Raw genomic sequence first — 22,500 nt, forward strand, 5'->3', positions numbered from 1 at the left:
ATTGCATTGACTTTATTAGTCCTTTTTCCTGTGACTAATCAATTTGGCCATTTTAAACTCTGAATATCAGCTACCCAACTCTATCAGGAGTTATCGCCGACCTATTTGCAATGTGTTTACACAGCGGGAAATGCAGAAGTATTTTATTTTTCGCTATGATCAGCTATGTCAAAAATGGACTATACAAACTTGAAACCACTGATCATAATAATGGGATGAAACTCCTGGACAATAGCTGTGATTGTCCATTCCATATTGTCCATGTTACTTTGACCTGTACGGTTTTTAGCATGTGTTGTTAATTAACATGATAGCACGTTTTTTATTTGATTGAGCGCTATTTAGGTTAGGTCATTTGATCGGAGAATCCTGCATTATGATGTCAAAAGTGTCTCAATACATTGTCATACATTTGATCTCCAGCCTGTAGGCTACAGAAAATGCCACATACTATTTCTACCATATCCTATATCTGCTACATGATTTATGTTAGATCATTTTTTTTTAAGGAACGATGGTGGAGCGCTGCACAGTTGCGTCTCTCCAACAGCACCATGGAGAGGCGCGCTGGGAATGGACAAGCAACATGTTTTGCGCCCCTGCCTTTGACAAAGTGGGCACTGCTTATCAACGGGCGGCACCAGCGCTCACCTAAAAAGTCCATACGCCACTGGTTGAGAGAAATGGTAATTGTTTTTAGGCAGAATTATGTGAGGTTGTATGTGTTGTTGTTCGAGGTGCGTCTTGGTCAATTTATCTCAGAAAATGCCGCCCTCGTCAATCTGCCACCCTAGGCGGCCGCCTAATCCTTCCTGAGGAGATGTTTTAAATGATCTGGGGCACCCCGGACAACAGGATATGTCGCTGTAGCTTACAGTTAGGAACAGGTGGTTTCAACGAGACACTGAATCGTTCACTGTGGTTCAAATTGTATTTGCGGTTTCCCCGCCCAGAGGTTTCGGCGCGTCACCAAATCTAACTTCAGCTCTCCAAAAACGTTCCCCCGGTAGCCTTTACATGCGTTTTCACTTTAGTCCGCGAGCCAGTGACTGAGCCCTCGCGGAAACAAGACGCGCAAGATCAGCACAGTTGTCCACGCGGGAGAGGCAATGTGGACACCGCGCACCCTGGGCCACTTGGATTGTGCGTAATTTAGTGGGGGGGAAAGCTTGACCTGCTAGTAGATAGAATTGTAGGCATGCATATACTTTATGCAACGTTTCATTTTCGAGTTGGGTGAGATTCATGATTTGAGTTAATTGTTGTTTTTACTACATAATGGCATTTTATATTTACATTTTAGTCATTTAGCAGACACTCTTATCCAGAGGAACTTACAGTAGTGAATGCATACATTTCATACATGTTTTTTTCCATACTGGCCCCCTGTGGGAATCGAACCCACAACCCTGGTGTTGCAAACACCATGCTCTACCAACTGAGCCACACAGGACCATAGTTAATGATAGACACAGCCAGCCAAGTGTGCATGCACGCACACGCAAAGGCACGTGCGCGCACACACACACACACACACACACACACACACACACACACACACACACACACACACACACACACACACACACACACACACACACACACACACACACACACACACACACTTTCCTGTCCTTGGGGTCACAGTGATGGTGTCTCCCTCTCTCTGCACAATGATTGATTGTGAACAGTAAGTGCGTTCCTTTGTTGCATAACTGAACTCAGCATTACAGTAAGATAGTACAGGTCTAGCCTGGTAGAGCCACCTCTGGGCCTGCCTAATGCAACTTCCTCATGCCATGCATTGGGTGAGGGGTGATGACGGAGCAGTTGGCTCCACCCAGCAGTTGCCGGTCTGTCGGTGCAGCTGTTGCATGCAGCAATGTTATATCCGTCGTGGCTCCCGGGTGCTTTTCCTGCTTTGTACAGAACCCCTAAACTAAAGCCTTGAACAGACTTGCTTATTGGCCAGATCGTCTGCAGATCCTTATCCATTTGTCTACAACTGTATGAGCATATTCTCTCTATCTCTGTCTGAACCAGAATCTGGCTTTACAGGAGACGTTGATATGGCGAATCTCCTTTAAACCCATGAAGCAGCCATTCAACTTGCCATTCACTAGCTTTTCAAGGTTAACAATTATTTGCTGCCGTCACAGCCGGTATGTACTTCCATAAAAGGTTGAAAATAAAAAGGTCTATTCGGCACGTCCCAAGGATCCCAGACAGCACTAACCTTACTGCCTACAAATCTACAATACAAAGGATGTTGCCGTAGAGGCATTTTGTCGGTTGCATGTAACTTTTTATTTAGACCTTTTTTGGAAGTGCACGCCGGCTGTGACAGCAGTAATTGACTATAGCTGCTAATCGAAACTCCATATTTGGTGAGTAACTAACGTATTTTGACATTATTAAGCTTGAAAAGCTGCTTAATGGCAAGTTAAATGGCTGCTTCCTGGGCTTAAAGGAGTTTGCCATATAAAGACAGATTCTGGTTAAATCCCTGTCTCTCTCTGTGTGCCCATACTGATCCTGTTGCTGTCTTGGGTTTCACTCTGAGGATTTATAATCCTCTGCCCTGTAGCGGAGTGCACAGAGAGAGACAGAGACAGAGAGAAAGAGAGAGAGAGAGAGAGAGAGCAAGAGAGACAGAGAGAGATGGGTGTAAATCTGGCCTGGTACTCAGTCAGTGTGTAAATCAGACTGATAGGATCATGCCATGGTAGAGCACCTCCATGGTCTTTAGCCAGCCAAGGGAGGCCTCTCCACCTGCTTGCCCAGGAGGAGGCATGATGGAAGGGCAGGGAAGGCATCAGAGAGAGGGTGGAGCTGCAGCAGAATGGGTGGGGTTGTGGGTGTGTGACCAACTGATCTAATTTCGTGGTGCAGGTGTTCCCTAATTTCGTGGTCCGCTGAGCTAAAGCCTACGCATTAGACCAGGCAGTTAACACAAGTCTTCAGGTCTCAAAACAAGGTTACTCATCATGAGAACGTGGTTCAGCAAACCACCTGTGTTACAGAGGGTAGTGGGAAATGGATGAGAGAGGTCTAGAAGAGAGTGAGATTGAGGGAAAGAAAGAAAGCGTTTAGAGATTGCCGCTCACCGCTCTACTTTCTTTTCCAAGATTGTGATTGTGAAACAGCTACAACGTCTATAGCCACTAGGGGACAGATTTATGGAGCATTGTACCTGAGCAGTTGGCACCTTTTTGTACTTGCAAGGCAATGAAAGACAAAAAACGCCACTAAAACTCAACACGACAGTTTCCCAGACACAAATGAAAAGCCTAGTCCAGGACTAAAAAGCTTGCTCAATGGAGAACCAATGGAGTGCAGGGTCTCTCTGGCGATGACCAGTCTGCCACTGACCTGCACTCTAACCCACTTTCTTTCTTCTTCTATAACAGTTGTCAGTGAGCTGTCGGGGTGTGGCGGCATGCGATCCCCCTGAGCAAGACAGTGCCCTCCAGAGGTGACAGCAGGGAGGACAGGCAGCAGGATGCCAGTGCAGGCGGCTCAGTGGACAGAGTTCCTCTCCTGCCCCATCTGCTACAACGAGTTTGACAGCAGCGGCCACAAGCCCATCAGTCTGGGCTGCTCGCACACCGTGTGTAAGACCTGTCTGCACAAGCTGCACCGCAAGGCCTGTCCCTTCGACCAGACAGCCATCAACACCGACATCGACCTCCTGCCAGTCAACAGTGCCCTGCTACAGCTGGTGGGAGCTCAGGTGGGCACAGCATGTCTTGTTGTTGTTGTTGTTCTTCTTCTTCTGATGATGATAATTATGCTAACGATGATAATGATTGTGATGGTAATGATGATACTGATGATGATGATGATTGTGATGATAATGATTGTGATGATACTGATGATGATGATGATGATAATTATAATGATTGTGAAGATATTGATGATGATTGTGAAGATACTGATGATGGTGATGATTGTGATGACAACGATAACGATGACGATAATGATGATAATTGTGAAGATAATGATGATGATTGCGAAGATAATGAGGATACCGATGATGATACCGATAATGATGATGATAATGATGATGACGATGATAATGATGATACCGATGATGATAATGATGATACCAATGATGATAATGATGATACCGATGATGATAACGATGACACCGATGACGATAATGATGATAATGATGATACCGATGATGATAATGATGATGATAATGATGATACCGATGATGATAATGATGATGATGATAGTGATGATGAGTGTCATGATAATGATGTTGTGTGTTCCCAGGTTGTGGAGTCCCAGGCTGTAACTCTGAACAGTGCTGTGGAGGTAGGGCACTATGAGGTGTGCAGGGTGTGTGTGGAGGAGCTGGCTCTCTATCTCAAACCCATCAGTGGAGGAAAAGGTACCAGAACAGAGATTTGGTGATAAATGCATCTGTGTGTGTGTGTGTGTGTGTGTGTGTGTTTTCCAGACAGAGAGGTGCTATCTGCTGCTGACCCTGTGTTCAGCACAGTGTTTTTTTTCCCCTTCTGAGTGGACACTGAGGTCAGAGCAGTGTGTGTGTGTGTGTGTGTGTGTGTGTGTGTGTGTGTGTGTGTGTGTGTGTGTGTGTGCGTGTGCGTGTGAGTGAGTGTGTGCAGTTGAGGTTAGGTTAGAGAAACACAGTATTTCCTGTTATTCTCAGGGTCTGAGCTTAATGTGGTGGGAAGGTTTGCGTCAGAGCATGTAGAATCAGCTAGAACCAGGAAGCCCATGCTCTCTGTAAGGCCATACGGAACTTGGGCCCCCCACACCAACACAAAGCCTGAAACCCCACATTACATCAATAGGAAATGTAATGAGCTGTGTCGAAAGCAGTTTGAGTTAAATTTGTTTAATTGAAAGGAATCCTTCAATTAGATGACAAGAAAAAAGTATATTTAGGAAATGTGAAGAAGTTAAACTAACAACATGACTTAACCCTGCATGTCATTTCAAATTGCATATTTCATTATACCTCATTCTCAGATGAACAGTATATTGCAGAGTAGATCATCTGTAGCAAATACTTTAGTTTATTTATTTTCTTAAACTACACTGTTGGTTAAGGGCTTGTAAGTAAACATTTCACGGTAAGGTCTACACCTGTTGTATTCAGCATTTCACGGTAAGGTCGACACCTGTTGTATTCAGCATTTCACGGTAAGGTTGTTGTATTCAGCATTTCACAGTAAGGTTGTTGTATTCAGCATTTCACGGTAAGGTTGTTGTATTCAGCATTTCACGGTAAGGTCGACACCTGTTGTATTCAGCATTTCACGGTAAGGTTGTTGTATTCAGCATTTCACGGTAAGGTCGACACCTGTTGTATTCAGCATTTCACGGTAAGGTCGACACCTGTTGTATTCAGCATTTCACGGTAAGGTCGACACCTGTTGTATTCAGCATTTCACGGTAAGGTTGTTGTATTCAGCATTTCACGGTAAGGTTGTTGTATTCAGCATTTCACGGTAAGGTTGTTGTATTCAGCATTTCACGGTAAGGTTGTTGTATTCAGCATTTCACGGTAAGGTTGTTGTATTCAGCATTTCACGGTAAGGTTGTTGTATTCAGTGCATGTGACAAATACAATTTGATTCGATTTTTGATTTGATAATTGCATGGTGGATGATGGAAAATCCTTCTCCCAGGACCCATAAAACGCTGTGTGACGGGCAGTAAACCTCGAGTCCTGTTTTCCCATCAGTGCTTTTAAAAGCCAATATCTGAGGAGTAGTGCTCCGTTTATTGGGTTAATTCACCTGGAAAGCTGAGAATGCAGTTCAATCCCTCGGCAGCTTTGTCAACTGTTTTTGTGGTGATCACAGAATTGGAGAGGGGACAGTGGTCATCCATCCCTGGTCTTTAATAGACTCACTCTAATAAAGGGTTTTAAGACACTTTTGTCAGCACTTTGTCCTGTTATGGGACATTTATTAGAGGATGAGAGGGGTTTCTACTGCAGGCAGCACTAACACACTACATAAATACAGTTTTGTTTTAGACTAGGATTACATTTTAGCTCTGGTAAACAATAACAGAGTTTGGGAAATTGTCTCTGTATTAGTATGTCAGTGTGTGTGAGTGTGTGTCTGTGTTTCTGTTTGTGTGTCTGTGTTTCTGTTCATGTGTCTGTGTTTCTGTTCATGTGTCTGTATTTCTGTTCGTGTGTCTGTCTGTATTTCTGTTCATATGTCTGTGTTGCTGTTCGTGTGTCTGTCTGTGTTTCTGTTCATGTGTCTGTCTGTATTTCTGTTCATGTGTCTGTGTTTCTGTTCATGTGTCTGTGTTTCTGTTCATGTGTCTGTGTTTCTGTTCGTGTGTCTGTGTTTCTGTTCATGTGTCTGTGTTTCTGTTCATGTGTCTGTGTTTCTGTTCGTGTGTCTGTGTTTCTGTTCGTGTGTCTGTCTGTGTTTCTGTTCATGTGTCTGTGTTTCTGTTCGTGTGTCTGTGTTTCTGTTCATGTGTCTGTGTTTCTGTTCATGTGTCTGTGTTTCTGTTCGTGTGTCTGTGTTTCTGTTCATGTGTCTGTGTTTCTGTTCATGTGTCTGTGTTTCTGTTCATGTGTCTGTGTTTCTGTTCGTGTGTCTGTGTTTCTGTTCATGTGTCTGTGTTTCTGTTCATGTGTCTGTGTTTCTGTTCGTGTGTCTGTGTTTCTGTTCATGTGTCTGTGTTTCTGTTCATGTGTCTGTGTTTCTGTTCATGTGTCTGTGTTTCTGTTCATGTGTCTGTATTTCTGTTCATATTTATGTGTTTCTGTTCGTGTGTCTGTATTTCTGTTCATGTGTCTGTGTTTCTGTTCATGTGTCTGTGTTTCTGTTCGTGTGTCTGTATTTCTGTTCGTGTGTCTGTCTGTATTTCTGTTCATGTGTCTGTGTTTCTGTTCATGTGTCTGTGTTTCTGTTTGTGTGTCTGTGTTTCTGTTCATGTGTCTGTGTTTCTGTTCATGTGTCTGTGTTTCTGTTCATGTGTCTGTGTTTCTGTTCGTGTGTCTGTCTGTGTTTCTGTTCATGTGTCTGTATTTCTGTTCGTGTGTCTGTGTTTCTGTTCGTGTGTCTGTGTTTCTGTTCGTGTGTCTGTGTTTCTGTTCGTGTGTCTGTGTTTCTGTTCGTGTGTCTGTGTTTCTGTTTGTGTGTCTGTGTTTCTGTTCATGTGTCTGTGTTTCTGTTCATGTGTCTGTGTTTCTGTTCGTGTGTCTGTATTTCTGTTCATGTGTCTGTGTTTCTGTTCGTGTGTCTGTGTTTCTGTTCGTGTGTCTGTGTTTCTGTTCGTGTGTCTGTCTGTGTTTCTGTTCATGTGTCTGTGTTTCTGTTCGTGTGTCTGTGTTTCTGTTTATGTGTCTGTATTTCTGTTTGTGTGTCTGTCTGTGTTTCTGTTCATGTGTCTGTGTTTCTGTTCGTGTGTCTGTCTGTTTCTGTTCATGTGTCTGTGTTTCTGTTCGTGTGTCTGTCTGTGTTTCTGTTCATGTGTCTGTGTTTCTGTTCGTGTGTCTGTGTTTCTGTTCATGTGTCTGTATTTCTGTTCGTGTGTCTGTCTGTGTTTCTGTTCATGTGTCTGTGTTTCTGTTCGTGTGTCTGTCTGTGTTTCTGTTCATGTGTCTGTTGTTTCTGTTCGTGTGTCTGTCTGTGTTTCTGTTCATGTGTCTGTGTTTCTGTTCGTGTGTCTGTGTTTCTGTTCATGTGTCTGTGTTTCTGTTCATGTGTCTGTGTTTCTGTTTATGTGTCTGTATTTCTGTTCGTGTGTCTGTCTGTGTTTCTGTTCATGTGTCTGTCTGTGTTTCTGTTCGTGTGTCTGTCTGTGTTTCTGTTCGTGTGTCTCTGTTTCTGTTCATGTTTCTGTCCGTTTGTATTTCAGTATTTATGTTTCTGACGCCGTCTTCTGACATTTGACCCCTTCCTCTCCGCAATCCAGGTGTGGTGACCCTCAGTCCGAGCGTGCTCAGTCGGCCCATGCAGAGGAAGCTGGTGACACTCGTCAACTGTCAGCTGGTGGAGGAGGAGGGGCGGTTGCGGGCGGTGCGGGCTGGCAGGTCGCTAGGGGAACGTACCGTCACAGAGCTCATCCTGCAGCACCAGAACCCACAGCAGCTCTCTGCTAACCTGTGGGCTGCCGTCAGAGCACGGGGATGCCAGTTCCTGGGGCCTGGTGAGTGGTGATTGGATGATACACCTGTCAATCACATCTTCAGCATGCTTTTCTCTCTGTGTCCTATCCTCCCTCTCTACTCTGTTATATGATGCTGCAGGACTATGGTGTCTTATAAGGATAACTCATAGTGCAGATCCTGAGCGAGGATTACACCTGATCTGAGGACACCAGTACAACACTGTATCATTTCCTACAGTGTGATAGGATTCCCTCTTGCTGTAAAAAAAAAATATGATGAAATGTCAGATATGTACTTCACACGTATTATGTCATTTATTTATTTGATTAGGTTAGCCTCATTGAGATGAACAATCTCTTTTACAAGAGAGACCTGGCTAAAATAGCACCACACAAAGTTTCAGACACATTTACAACATAAAACACAAAGCATAACCTCCTTAAATGACTACCACCCTGTAGCACTCACGTCTGTAGCCATGAAGAGCTTTGAAAGGCTGGTCATGGCTCACATCAACACCATCATCCCGGAAACCCTAGACCCACTCCAATTTACATAAACACCTCCCTCTGCAACTGGATCCTGGACTTCCTGACCGGCCACCCCCAGGTGGTAAGGGTAGGCAACAACACATCTACCACGCTGATTCTCAACAAGGAGGCGCCTCAGGTGTGCGTGCTTGGTCCCCTACTGTACTCCCTGTTCACCCACGACTGCATGGCCACGCACAACTCCAACACAATCATTAAGTTTGCTGACGACACAACGTTGGTAGGACCTGATCACTGACAAAGACGAGACAGCCTATAGGGAGGAGGTCAGAGACCTGGCAGTGTCTTATAACGTTAGCAAGACAAAGGAGCTGATCGTGGACTACAGGAAAAGGAGGTCCGAACACACCCCCATTCACATCGACGGGGCTGTAGTGGTGCAGGTCGAGAGTTTCAAGTTCCTTGATGTCCACATCACCAACAAACTATGATGGTGCAAACACACCAAGACAGTCGTGAAGAGGGCATGACATCACCTTTTCCCCCTCAGGAGACTGAAAAGATTTGGCATAGGTCCCCAGATCCTCAAAATGTTCTACAGCTGCACCATCGAGAGCATCCTAACCCGTTACATCACCGCCTGGTATGGAAACTGCTATACTAGGCGGTGTCAGAGAAAGGTCTAAAAAATTGTCAAAGACTCCAGTCACACAAGTCATAGACTGTTCTCTCTACTACCGCACGGCAAGCTGTACCGGAGCGCCAAGTCTAGGTCCAAAAGGTTCCTAAACAGCTTCTACCCCCAAGCCATAAGACTGCAGAACAATTATTCAATAATACCCCCTGTATACAGCCTTGTTAATGTTATTTTATTGTGTTACTTTTTAGTTTATTTTTTACTTTAGTTTACTTAGTAAATATTTTCTTTACTTTATTTTCTCAAAACTGCATTGTTGATTAAACGGGCTTGTAAGTAAGCATTTCACAGTAGTACTTCATAAGTACTATGCAGTATGTACTAGTACTTAAATAATTCCTTAATTAATCCTCTTCATCCCCTTTGGAACATAAGGCCACTGATATGTACTAGCAGTACTTCATAAGTACTATGCAGTATGTACTAGTACTTAAATAATTCCTTAATTAATCCTCTTCATCCCCTTTGGAACATAAGGCCACTGATATGTACTAGCAGTACTTCATAAGTACTATGCAGTATGTACTAGTACTTAAATAATTCCTTAATTAATCCTCTTCATCCCCTTTGGAACATAAGGCCACTGATATGTACTAGCAGTACTTCATAAGTACTATGCAGTATGTACTGTAGCTACATGATGACAGTTGTGTGTGTCATCTGATACAGCCACGCAGGAGGATGCTCTGAAGCTGGTGCTGTTGGCGCTAGAGGACGGCTCAGCTCTGTCCAGGAAAGTTCTGGTCCTTTTTGTGGTTCAGAAGCTGGAGGCTCGGTTCCCTCAGGCCTCCAAGACCTCCATAGGACATGTGGTCCAGCTACTCTACAGGGCCTCCTGCTTTAAGGTGAGACCTGTTCTACTGTATTGGTATATTGTGTTGTATATTGTATTGCATATTGTATTGTATATTGTATTGTAGATTGTATATTGTATTGTATATTGTATATTGTATATTGTATATTGTATTGTATGCGCCCAACTGCACTTATGATGCACGTAGGCATGCAAATACACACACATACGCGCAAGTACACATGCACATGCATACACACACACACACACACACACACACACACACACACACACACACACACACACACACACACACACACACACACACACACACACACACACACACACACACACACACACACACACACACACACACACACACACTAACTCATACACATCACTGACGTCGATAACGGTCTCCATAACCTTGTAGCGTACAGGCCGTCGTGGTTTAAAGTAATAATGATAGAAAGTATGGTTTTATCAAAGCTCTACAAAAGTCTTTTTGAAAGTGCCAGCGACATCACTAGGCACCATGCTGTACCGTACCACCAGTCATGATTATTGACGCACTCTGAAGAGGTGCCAGCTTCTGTCTCTGGCACTCATCATGCCCAGCAGTGGAGAAAGGTTCCGCTTGTCACTTACCATGTGTTCCTGAATCTCTCTGGGAGATGTCAAATTCACATCTCTAGTTTAGATTTATATTGCCAATTATGACACATTACAGTAGCTGTCATTGGAACCATGTTCCACATGAAACGACTCAAAATGGTCCTCTCTCTGCTCACTCCTCTGAAAACTCCCAGTGATAGAAACTGGTCCTCTCTCTGCTCACTCCTCTGAAAACTCCCAGTGATAGAAACTGGTCCTCTCTCTGCTCACTCCTCTGAAAACTCCCAGTGATAGAAACTGGTCCTCTCTCTGCTCACTCCTCTGAAAACTCCCAGTGATAGAAACTGGTCCTCTCTCTGCTCACTCCTCTGAAAACTCCCAGTGATAGAAACTGGTCCTCTCTCTGCTCACTCCTCTGAAAACTCCCAGTGATAGAAACTGGTCCTCTCTCTGCTCACTCCTCTGAAAACTCCCAGTGATAGAAACTGCTAGTGGTGAAGTGTGTGTGTTTGTGTGTGCGTGCATACGTGCGTGCGTGTTCATGTGTGCATGTGAGAGATAGCCTTGTTGTTGATTCAGAGTCCTCCAGCCTGTAAGCATGGTTGGCAGGACTGCAATGCCAACCATTTACCCAGGGTGAAACGCTGTTCTGTATTTTCCCCAGTTGCCCAGTCGGTCACAGAGTCACAGTCACAGAGGGACAGTCACAGAGTCACAGTCACAGAGGGACAGTCACAGAGGGACTGGCCTGGTGTCTTACGATGTTTACTCATAGGGCAGATTCTGAGTGGGAGAACTCTGTTTCTCACACCTGATCTGAGTTTTGAGTTTTGAGTCTGAGGACACAAGGCATTAAAACACAAATATCTTTCAGTCATATGAGAGTGATGCGATTCTGTTTACCGGGTTACTGTAGGTCACTGGGTTACTGTAGGTCACTGGGTTACTGTAGATTACCGGGTTACTGTAGGTCACTGGGTTACTGTAGGTCACTGGGTTACTGTAGATCACTGGGTTACTGTAGGTCACTGGGTTACTGTAGATCACTGGGTTACTGTAGGTCACTGGGTTACTGTAGGTCACTGGGTTACTGTAGATCACTGGGTTACTGTAGGTCACCGCGTTACTGTAGATCACTGGGTTACTGTAGATCACTGGGTTACTGTAGGTTACCACGTTACTGTAGGTCACAGGGTTACTGTAGGTCACAGGGTTACTGTAGGTCACAGGGTTACTGTAGGTCACCGCGTTACTGTAGGTCACTGGGTTACTGTAGATCACTGGGTTACTGTAGGTCACAGGGTTACTGTAGATCACTGGGTTACTGTAGGTCACAGGGTTACTGTAGGTCACTGGGTTACTGTAGATCACTGGGTTACTGTAGGTCACCGCGTTACTGTAGGTCACAGGGTTACTGTAGGTCACTGGGTTACTGTAGGTCACTGGGTTACTGTAGATTACCGGGTTACTATAGGTCACTGGGTTACTGTAGGTCACTGGGTTACTGTAGATCACAGGGTTACTGTAGGTCACCGCGTTACTGTAGGTCACTGGGTTACTGTAGATCACTGGGTTACTGTAGGTCACTGGGTTACTGTAGATCACTGGGTTACTGTAGGTCACTGGGTTACTGTAGGTCACTGGGTTACTGTAGATCACTGGGTTACTGTAGGTCACAGGGTTACTGTAGGTCACCGCGTTACTGTAGGTCACAGGGTTACTGTAGGTCACTGGGTTACTATAGGTCACTGGGTTACTGTAGGTCACAGGGTTATTGTAGGTCACTGGGTTACTGTAGATCACTGGGTTACTGTAGGGCACAGGGTTACTGTAGATCACTGGGTTACTGTAGGTCACCGCGTTACTGTAGGTCACTGGGTTACTGTAGGTCACTGGGTCACTGTAGGTCACTGGGTTACTGTAGATCACTGGGTTACTGTAGATCACTGGGTTACTGTAGATCACTGGGTTACTGTAGGTCACTGGGTTACTGTAGGTCACAGCGTTACTGTAGGTCACAGGGTTACTGTAGGTCACAGGGTTACTGTAGGTCACTGGGTTACTGTAGATCACTGGGTTACTGTAGGTCACTGCGTTACTGTAGGTCACAGGGTTACTGTAGGTCACTGGGTTACTGTAGGTCACTGGGTTACTGTAGGTCACAGGGTTACTGTAGGTCACTGGTTTACTGTAGGTCACTGGGTTACTGTAGATCACTGGGTTACTGTAGGTCACTGGGTTACTGTAGATCACTGGGTTACTGTAGATCACTGGGTTACTGTAGGTCACCGCGTTACTGTAGGTCACAGGGTTACTGTAGGTCACTGGGTTACTGTAGGTCACAGGGTTACTGTAGGTCACTGGGTTACTGTAGATCACTGGGTTACTGTAGGTCACCGCGTTACTGTAGGTCACAGGGTTACTGTAGGTCATTGGGTTACTGTAGGTCACTGGGTTACTGTAGATCACTGGGTTACTGTAGGTCACAGGGTTACTGTAGGTCACTGGGTTACTGTAGGTCACTGGGTTAGTGTAGATCACTGGGTTACTGTAGATCACTGGGTTACTGTAGGTCACAGGGTTACTGTAGGTCACCGCGTTACTGTAGGTCACAGGGTTACTGTAGGTCACTGGGTTACTATAGGTCACTGGGTTACTGTAGGTCACAGGGTTACTGTAGGTCACTGGGTTACTGTAGATCACTGGGTTACTGTAGGTCACAGGGTTACTGTAGATCACTGGGTTACTGTAGGTCACCGCGTTACTGTAGGTCACTGGGTTACTGTAGATCACTGGGTTACTGTAGGTCACCGCGTTACTGTAGGTCACAGGGTTACTGTAGGTCACTGGGTTACTGTAGGTCACTGGGTTACTGTAGATTACCGGGTTACTATAGGTCACTGGGTTACTGTAGGTCACTGGGTTACTGTAGATCACAGGGTTACTGTAGGTCACCGCGTTACTGTAGGTCACTGGGTTACTGTAGATCACTGGGTTACTGTAGGTCACTGGGTTACTGTAGATCACTGGGTTACTGTAGGTCACTGGGTTACTGTAGGTCACTGGGTTACTGTAGATCACTGGGTTACTGTAGGTCACAGGGTTACTGTAGGTCACCGCGTTACTGTAGGTCACAGGGTTACTGTAGGTCACTGGGTTACTATAGGTCACTGGGTTACTGTAGGTCACAGGGTTATTGTAGGTCACTGGGTTACTGTAGATCACTGGGTTACTGTAGGGCACAGGGTTACTGTAGATCACTGGGTTACTGTAGGTCACCGCGTTACTGTAGGTCACTGGGTTACTGTAGGTCACTGGGTCACTGTAGGTCACTGGGTTACTGTAGATCACTGGGTTACTGTAGATCACTGGGTTACTGTAGGTCACTGGGTTACTGTAGGTCACTGCGTTACTGTAGGTCACAGCGTTACTGTAGGTCACAGGGTTACTGTAGGTCACTGGGTTACTGTAGATCACTGGGTTACTGTAGGTCACTGCGTTACTGTAGGTCACTGGGTTACTGTAGGTCACTGGGTTACTGTAGGTCACTGGGTTACTGTAGGTCACAGGGTTACTGTAGGTCACTGGTTTACTGTAGGTCACTGGGTTACTGTAGATCACTGGGTTACTGTAGGTCACTGGGTTACTGTAGGTCACTGGGTTACTGTAGGTCACTGGGTTACTGTAGGTCACCGGGTTACTGTAGGTCACTGGGTTACTGTAGGTCACTGGGTTACTGTAGGTCACCGGGTTACTGTAGGTCACTGGGTTACTGTAGGTCACTGGGTTACTGTAGGTCACTGGGTTACTGTAGGTCACTGGGTTAGTGTAGATCACTGGGTTACTGTAGATCACTGGGTTACTGTAGGTCACAGGGTTACTGTAGGTCACCGCGTTACTGTAGGTCACAGGGTTACTGTAGGTCACTGGGTTACTATAGGTCACTGGGTTACTGTAGGTCACAGGGTTACTGTAGGTCACTGGGTTACTGTAGATCACTGGGTTACTGTAGGTCACAGGGTTACTGTAGATCACTGGGTTACTGTAGGTCACCGCGTTACTGTAGATCACTGGGTTACTGTAGGTCACTGGGTTACTGTAGGTCACCGCGTTACTGTAGATCACTGGGTTACTGTAGGTCACTGGGTTACTGTAGGTCACAGGGTTACTGTAGGTCACTGGGTTACTGTAGATCACAGGGTTACTGTAGGTCACTGGGTTACTGTAGATCACTGGGTTACTGTAGGTCACCGCGTTACTGTAGGTCACAGGGTTACTGTAGGTCACTGGGTTACTGTAGGTCACTGGGTTACTGTAGGTCACGTTACTGTAGGTCACTGGGTTACTGTAGGTCACTGGGTTACTGTAGATCACTGGGTTACTGTAGGTCACTGGGTTACTGTAGATCACTGGGTTACTGTAGATCACTGGGTTACTGTAGGTCACAGGGTTACTGTAGGTCACTGCGTTACTGTAGGTCACAGGGTTACTGTAGGTCACTGGGTTACTGTAGATCACTGGGTTACTGTAGGTCACTGCTACTGTAGGTCACAGGGTTACTGTAGGTCATTATTGTACTGGGTTACTGTAGATCACTGGGTTACTGTAGGTCACAGGGTTACTGTAGGTCACTGGGTTACTGTAGGTCACTGCGTTAGTGTCACGCGTTACTGTAGGTCACTGGGTTACTGTAGGTCACAGGGTTACTGTAGGTCACCGCGTTACTGTAGGTCACAGGGTTACTGTAGGTCACTGGGTTACTATAGGTCACTGGGTTACTGTAGGTCACAGGGTTACTGTAGGTCACTGGGTTACTGTAGATCACTGGGTTACTGTAGGTCACAGGGTTACTGTAGATCACTGGGTTACTGTAGGTCACCGGGTTACTGTAGGTCACTGGGTTACTGTAGGTCACTGGGTCACTGTAGGTCACTGGGTTACTGTAGATCACTGGGTTACTGTAGATCACTGGGTTACTGTAGATCACTGGGTTACATCCTCCTCTCCTTCCCTCGCACCCCCCACCTCCCTCCCCTCCTCCCTCCCTCCCTCCCTCCCTCCCTCCCTCCCTCCCTCCCTCCCAGGTGACCAAGCGTGACGAGGACTCGTCGCTGATGCAGCTAAAGGAGGAGTTCCGTGCGTACGAGGCGCTGCGTCGCGAGCACGACGCCCAGATCGTACACATCGCCATGGAGGCGGGGCTCCGTATCTCCCCTGAACAGTGGTCCTCTCTGCTCTATGGAGACCTCATCCACAAGTCACACATGCAGTCTATCATCGATAAGGTTTACTGTCTGCCTCCCCACCACTCTATTACTTTTATTTATGTAACCTTTATTTAAGGCAAGTCAGTTAAGAACAAATTCTTATTTACAATGACGGCCTACCTCGGCCAAACCCTAACCTGGACAACACTGGGCCAATTGTGCGCCGCCCTATGGGACTCCCAATCACAGCCGGTTGTGATACAGCCTGGAATCGAACCAGGGGCTGTAGTGACACCGGTTTACCAGGGACCACGTCCCAGCAGGGACCATGTCAGGGACCACGTCCCAGGGACCACGTCCCAGCAGGGACCACGTTCCAGGGACCACGTTCCAGGGACCACGTCCCAGCAGGGACCACGTCCCAGGCAAACCGGTGACCTAGGGATCCCCACCATACGTTAGCAACAACAACAACAAAAAATCACGTCTTGTCTTGTCATCAGGTGAATGATGATGGTTAAGGAGAAGTTATCAACGTTTTAAAATGAAAACATTTAACAGATAGTTTTTCATTATTTTGACCTCCCCACATTATAATTGGAAGAGGAAATGTAAACTCTATTGACTGGTAGCCCATTGACTGGTAGCCCATTGACTGGTAGCTTATTGACTGGTAGCCTATTGACTGGTAGCTTATTGACTGGTAGCTTATTGACTGGTAGCCTATTGACTGGTAGCTTATTGACTGGTAGCCTATTGACTGGTAGCTTATTGACTGGCTATTGACTGGTAGCTTATTGACTGGTAGCTTATTGACTGGGTATTGACTGGTAGCCTATTGACTGGTAGCTTATTGACTGGCTATTGACTGGTAGCCTATTGACTGGTAGCTTATTGACTGGTAGCTTATTGACTGGTAGCTTATTGACTGGTAGCCTATTGACTGGTAGCCTATTGACTGGTAGCTTATTGACTAGTAGCCTACTGACTGGTAGCCTATTGACTGGTAGCCTATTGACTGGTAGCTTATTGACTGGCTATTGACTGGTAGCTTATTGACTGGTAGCTTATTGACTGGCTATTGACTGGTAGCCTATTGACTGGTAGCCTATTGACTGGTAGCTTATTGACTGGCTATTGACTGGTAGCCTATTGACTGGTAGCCTACTGACTGGTAGCCTATTGACTGGTAGCCTATTGACTGGTAGCTTATTGACTGGTAGCTTATTGACTGGCTATTGACTGGTAGCCTATTGACTGGTAGCCTATTGACTGGTAGCTTATTAACTGGCTATTGACTGGTAGCCTATTGACTGGCTATTGACTGGTAGCCTATTGACTGGTAGCCTATTGACTGGTAGCCTACTGACTGGTAGCTTATTGACTGGTAGCCTATTGACTGGTAGCTTATTGACTGGTAGCTTATTGACTGGTAGCCTATTGACTGGTAACTTATTGACTGGTAGCCTACTGACTGGTAGCCTATTGACTAGTAGCCTATTTACTGGTAGCCTATTGACTGGTAGCTTATTGACTGGCTATTGACTGGTAGCCTACTGACTGGTAGCCTACTGACTGGTAGCCTATTGAATGGTAGCCTATTGACTGGTAGCTTATTGACTGGTAGCCTATCGACTGGTAGCCTATTGACTGGTAGCCTATTGACTGGTAGCCTATTGACTGGTAGCTTATTGACTGGAGGCCTATTGACTGGTAGCTTATTGACTGGTAGCCTATTGACTGGTAGCTTATTGACTGGTAGCCTATTGACTGGTAGCTTATTGACTGGTAGCCTATTGACTGGTAGCCTATTGACTGGTAGCTTATTGACTGGTAGCCTATTGACTGGTAGCTTATTGACTGGTAGCCTATTGACTGGTAGCTTATTGACTGGTAGCCTATTGACTGGTAGCCCTACTGACTGGTAGCCTATTGACTGGTAGCCTATTGACTGGTAGCTTATTGACTGGTAGCCTATCGACTGGTAGCCTATTGACTGGTAGCCTATTGACTGGTAGCCTATTGACTGGTAGCTTATTGACTGGAGGCCTATTGACTGGTAGCTTATTGACTGGTAGCCTATTGACTGGTAGCTTATTGACTGGTAGCCTATTGACTGGTAGCCTATTGACTGGTAGCCTACTGACTGGTAGCCTATTGACTGGTAGTTTATTGACTGGTAGCTTATTGACTGGTAGCCTATTGACTAGTAGCCTATTGACTGGTAGCCTATTGACTAGTAGCCTATTGACTGGTAGCTTATTGACTGGTAGCCTACTGACTGGTAGCCTATTGACTAGTAGCCTATTGACTGGTAGCCTATTGACTAGTAGCCTATTGACTGGTAGCCTATTGACTGGTAGCCTACTGACTGGTAGCCTATTGACTGGTAGTTTATTGACTGGTAGCCTACTGACTGGTAGCCTATTGACTGGTAGCCTATTGACTGGTAGCCTATTGACTGGTAGCCTACTGACTGGTAGCCTATTGACTGGTAGTTTATTGACTGGTAGCCTATTGACTGGTAGCCTACTGACTGGTAGCCTATTGACTGGTAGTTTATTGACTGGTAGCCTACTGACTGGTAGCTTACTGACTGGTAACCTATTGACTGGTAGCCTACTGACTGGTAGCCTACTGACTGGTAGCCTATTAGCAGAGACTTTAAAAGAGCACATGTCAGTTACTCCAGTGAGTGTAATTGACTCCAGTGAGTGTAATTGACTCCAGTGAGTGTAATTGACTCCAGTGAGTATAATTGACTCCAGTGAGTATAATTGACTCCAGTGAGTGTAACTGACTCCAGTGAGTGTAATTGACTCCAGTGAGTGTAATTGACTCCAGTGAGTGTAATTGACTCCAGTGAGTATAATTGACTCCAGTGAGTGTAATTGACTCCAGTGAGTATAATTGACTCCAGTGAGTATAATTGACTCCAGTGAGTGTAACTGACTCCAGTGAGTGTAATTGACTCCAGTGAGTGTAATTGACTCCAGTGAGTGTAATTGACTCCAGTGAGTATAATTGACTCCAGTGAGTGTAATTGACTCCAGTGAGTATAATTGACTCCAGTGAGTATAATTGACTCCAGTGAGTATAATTGACTCCAGTGAGTGTAACTGACTCCAGTGAGTATAATTGACTCCAGTGAGTATAATTGACTCCAGTGAGTGTAACTGACTCCAGTGAGTGTAATTTGCTCAATATTAGTAGTTGAGAAATAAAGTTGGCATCATCAGAAATAAGATATTCTCCTCTTTTCCTACTGTAGGTATGTCATTCAAAATTAGTTTATTCTGTTGTTGCTAGAGATATTCATAAAAGCATTTCTCAACTTTTATTTTAATCTTTAAAAAATATTTTCCCCTGCAGTACCTCCGCTGACCCCTGATTGAATACCGATGGTGTAAACTCAGTACAACCATATTAAATTGCACTTCATTGAGTTGTTAGGTGTTTCTTCACTAACTCTATTGGATGATGGTCACTCCCACAGCTCCAGTCCCCAGAGTCCTTTGCAAAGAGTGTCCAGGAGCTGACGATAGTTCTACAGAGAACAGGAGACCCAGCCAATCTGAACAGCCTCAGACCACACCTGGAACTACTGGCCAACATCGACCACAACCCAGGTAGACACAGTACAGATCAACCCACACCTTTCAGCTCAGGGACTGGCGAACCCAGCAGCTTCCCCATGCAACTCCCTTGAGGTTCAGACCAGGGTTTCCCAAACTCTGGCTGCACGTTTTGATTTTTTGCTCTAGCACTACACAACTGATTCAAATAACCAAAGCTTGATGATGAGTTGGTTATTTGAATCAGCTGTATAGTTTTAGGGCAAAAACCAAAAGGTGTACTGGGGGGAGGGCAGGACCGAGTTTGGGAAGCCCTAGTTTAGATCATCACCAGTTATAGTACTGAACAGAAGAGGTAACATGATAATGCACCATTGTTTCATGTTAGTGGGTGAAACTGCCTGCACTGTGACTCACTAGACTTGTAAAGAAATGGACAGACCGGGCCTGTGAGACAGGTGGACAGACCGGGCCTGTGAGACAGGTGGACAGACCGGGCCTGTGAGACAGGTGGACAGACCGGGCCTGTGAGACAGGTGTAGGTATCTGTGGTATATCTTTGTGGGTTTTGCGGGTTTGTTTAGAAGCTGCAGACACTATGATATTGTTTAGAAACAAGGAGACAGGGATGTTGATATGGGACGTGTGTTTTGGTGTGGGTAGATGCAGCGGCGCCTCCGTGGTGGGAGGAGCTGGAGAGTGTGATGCTGGCGGTGAAGGTGGTGGTTCATGATCTGGTGGAGTTTATACACAACTTCAGTAAGAAGAGCCATGAGACAGCACAGGTACAGAACCGGACATAACACACACACACACACACACACACACACACACACACACACACACACACACACACACACACACACACACACACACACACACACACACACACACACACACACACACACACACACACACACACACACACACACACACACACACACACACACACACACATACATACAAACAAACGCATGCTAATGTACGCACACACACACACACACACACACACAGAAGCACATGCGTACAAACACACATGCACACACACACACATGCATGCACACATGCACGCAAAATCACACACGCACATACACACGTACAAACGTAATACAGCTGTTAAATGTACAACAGAGACAATGTGAGAGACATTTATATGTCCTTCATCAAGCACAGTGGTTTTCTATTGTCAGTAACATTGTTCTGTCTGTCTCCTTCCCATGCAGCCGCAGCCCAACAGCAAATATAAGACCAGTATCTGTCGAGACCTCCGGCAGCAGGGCGGCTGTCCCCGAGGATCCAACTGCACCTTCGCACACACACAGGACGAGCTAGAGAAGTGAGGGAGAACACCACAGACCAGTTTTTATCAAAGCTTTTATGTGAACAAAACCTTAAACGGACCTACCCTTCTAATTATCTCTGTCTCTCTCTCTCCACCCTCTCCATCTCTCTACCCTCTCCATCTCTCTACCCTCTCCATCTCTCTACCCTCTCCACCTCTCCATCTCTCCACCCTCTCCATCTCTCTACCCTCTCCATCTCTCTACCCTCTCCATCTCTCCACCCTCTCCATCTCTCTACCCTCTCCATCTCTCTACCCTCTCCACCTCTCCATCTCTCCACCCTCTCCATCTCTCTACCCTCTCCATCTCTCCACCCTCTCCATCTCTCTACCCTCTCCATCTCTCTACCCTCTCCATCTCTCTACCCTCTCCATCTCTCCACCCTCTCCATCTCTCCACCCTCTCCATCTCTCCACCCTCTCCATCTCTCTACCCTCTCCATCTCTCTACCCTCTCCATCTCTCTACCCTCTCCATCTCTCTACCCTCTCCATCTCTCCACCCTCTCCATCTCTCTACCCTCTCCATCTCTCTACCCTCTCCATCTCTCCATCTCTCTACCCTCTCCATCTCTCTACCCTCTCCATCTCTCTACCCTCTCCATCTCTCTACCCTCTCCATCTCTCCACCCTCTCCATCTCTCCACCCTCTCCATCTCTCCACCCTCTCCATCTCTCTACCCTCTCCATCTCTCCACCCTCTCCATCTCTCCACCCTCTCCATCTCTCCACCCTCTCCATCTCTCTACCCTCTCCATCTCTCTACCCTCTCCATCTCTCCACCCTCTCCATCTCTCCACCCTCTCCATCTCTCCACCCTCTCCATCTCTCTACCCTCTCCATCTCTCTACCCTCTCCATCTCTCTACCCTCTCCATCTCTCCACCCTCTCCATCTCTCCACCCTCTCCATCTCTCCACCCTCTCCACCTCTCCATCTCTCTACCCTCTCCATCTCTCCATCTCTCCACCCTCTCCATCTCTCCACCCTCTCCACCTCTCCATCTCTCCACCCTCTCCATCTCTCCACCCTCTCCATCTCTCCACCCTCTCCATCTCTCTACCCTCTCCATCTCTCCACCCTCTCCATCTCTCCACCCTCTCCATCTCTCCACCCTCTCCATCTCTCTACCCTCTCCATCTCTCTACCCTCTCCATCTCTCCACCCTCTCCATCTCTCCACCCTCTCCATCTCTCCACCCTCTCCACCTCTCCATCTCTCTACCCTCTCCATCTCTCTACCCTCTCCACCTCTCCATCTCTCTACCCTCTCCATCTCTCTACCCTCTCCATCTCTCCACCCTCTCCACCTCTCCATCTCTCTACCCTCTCCATCTCTCCACCCTCTCCACCTCTCTACCCTCTCCATCTCTCCAACCTCTCCATCTCTCTACCCTCTCCACCTCTCCATCTCTCTACCCTCTCCATCTCTCCACCCTCTCCATCTCTCCACCCTCTCCATCTCTCTACCCTCTCCATCTCTCCACCCTCTCCATCTCTCCACCCTCTCCATCTCTCTACCCTCTCCATCTCTCCACCCTCTCCATCTCTCCACCCTCTCCATCTCTCCACCCTCTCCATCTCTCTACCCTCTCCATCTCTCCACCCTCTCCATCTCTCCACCCTCTCCATCTCTCCACCCTCTCCATCTCTCCACCCTC

The 22,500-nt window shown here is 46.4% G+C and overlaps 1 protein-coding gene across 1 annotated transcript in view; it reads left to right on the plus strand.

Moving 5' to 3' along the window:
* Positions 1 to 22,500, plus strand: part of LOC106568378 (roquin-2) — a 47,636-nt gene that overhangs the window by 2,906 nt on the left and 22,230 nt on the right. The window contains exons 2-9 of the mRNA XM_014138672.2: positions 3,411 to 3,733; positions 4,282 to 4,399; positions 7,927 to 8,160; positions 9,980 to 10,155; positions 15,803 to 16,003; positions 19,422 to 19,554; positions 20,164 to 20,285; positions 20,724 to 20,836. Of these exons, the coding sequence (XP_013994147.2) occupies positions 3,503 to 3,733; positions 4,282 to 4,399; positions 7,927 to 8,160; positions 9,980 to 10,155; positions 15,803 to 16,003; positions 19,422 to 19,554; positions 20,164 to 20,285; positions 20,724 to 20,836 (1,328 nt within the window). The 5' untranslated portion in view covers positions 3,411 to 3,502. The remainder of the gene's footprint in view (positions 1 to 3,410; positions 3,734 to 4,281; positions 4,400 to 7,926; positions 8,161 to 9,979; positions 10,156 to 15,802; positions 16,004 to 19,421; positions 19,555 to 20,163; positions 20,286 to 20,723; positions 20,837 to 22,500) is intronic.

Source organism: Salmo salar, chromosome ssa13 (genome assembly GCF_905237065.1).
Source record: "Salmo salar chromosome ssa13, Ssal_v3.1, whole genome shotgun sequence".
Taxonomy (NCBI): Eukaryota; Metazoa; Chordata; class Actinopteri; order Salmoniformes; family Salmonidae; genus Salmo; species Salmo salar.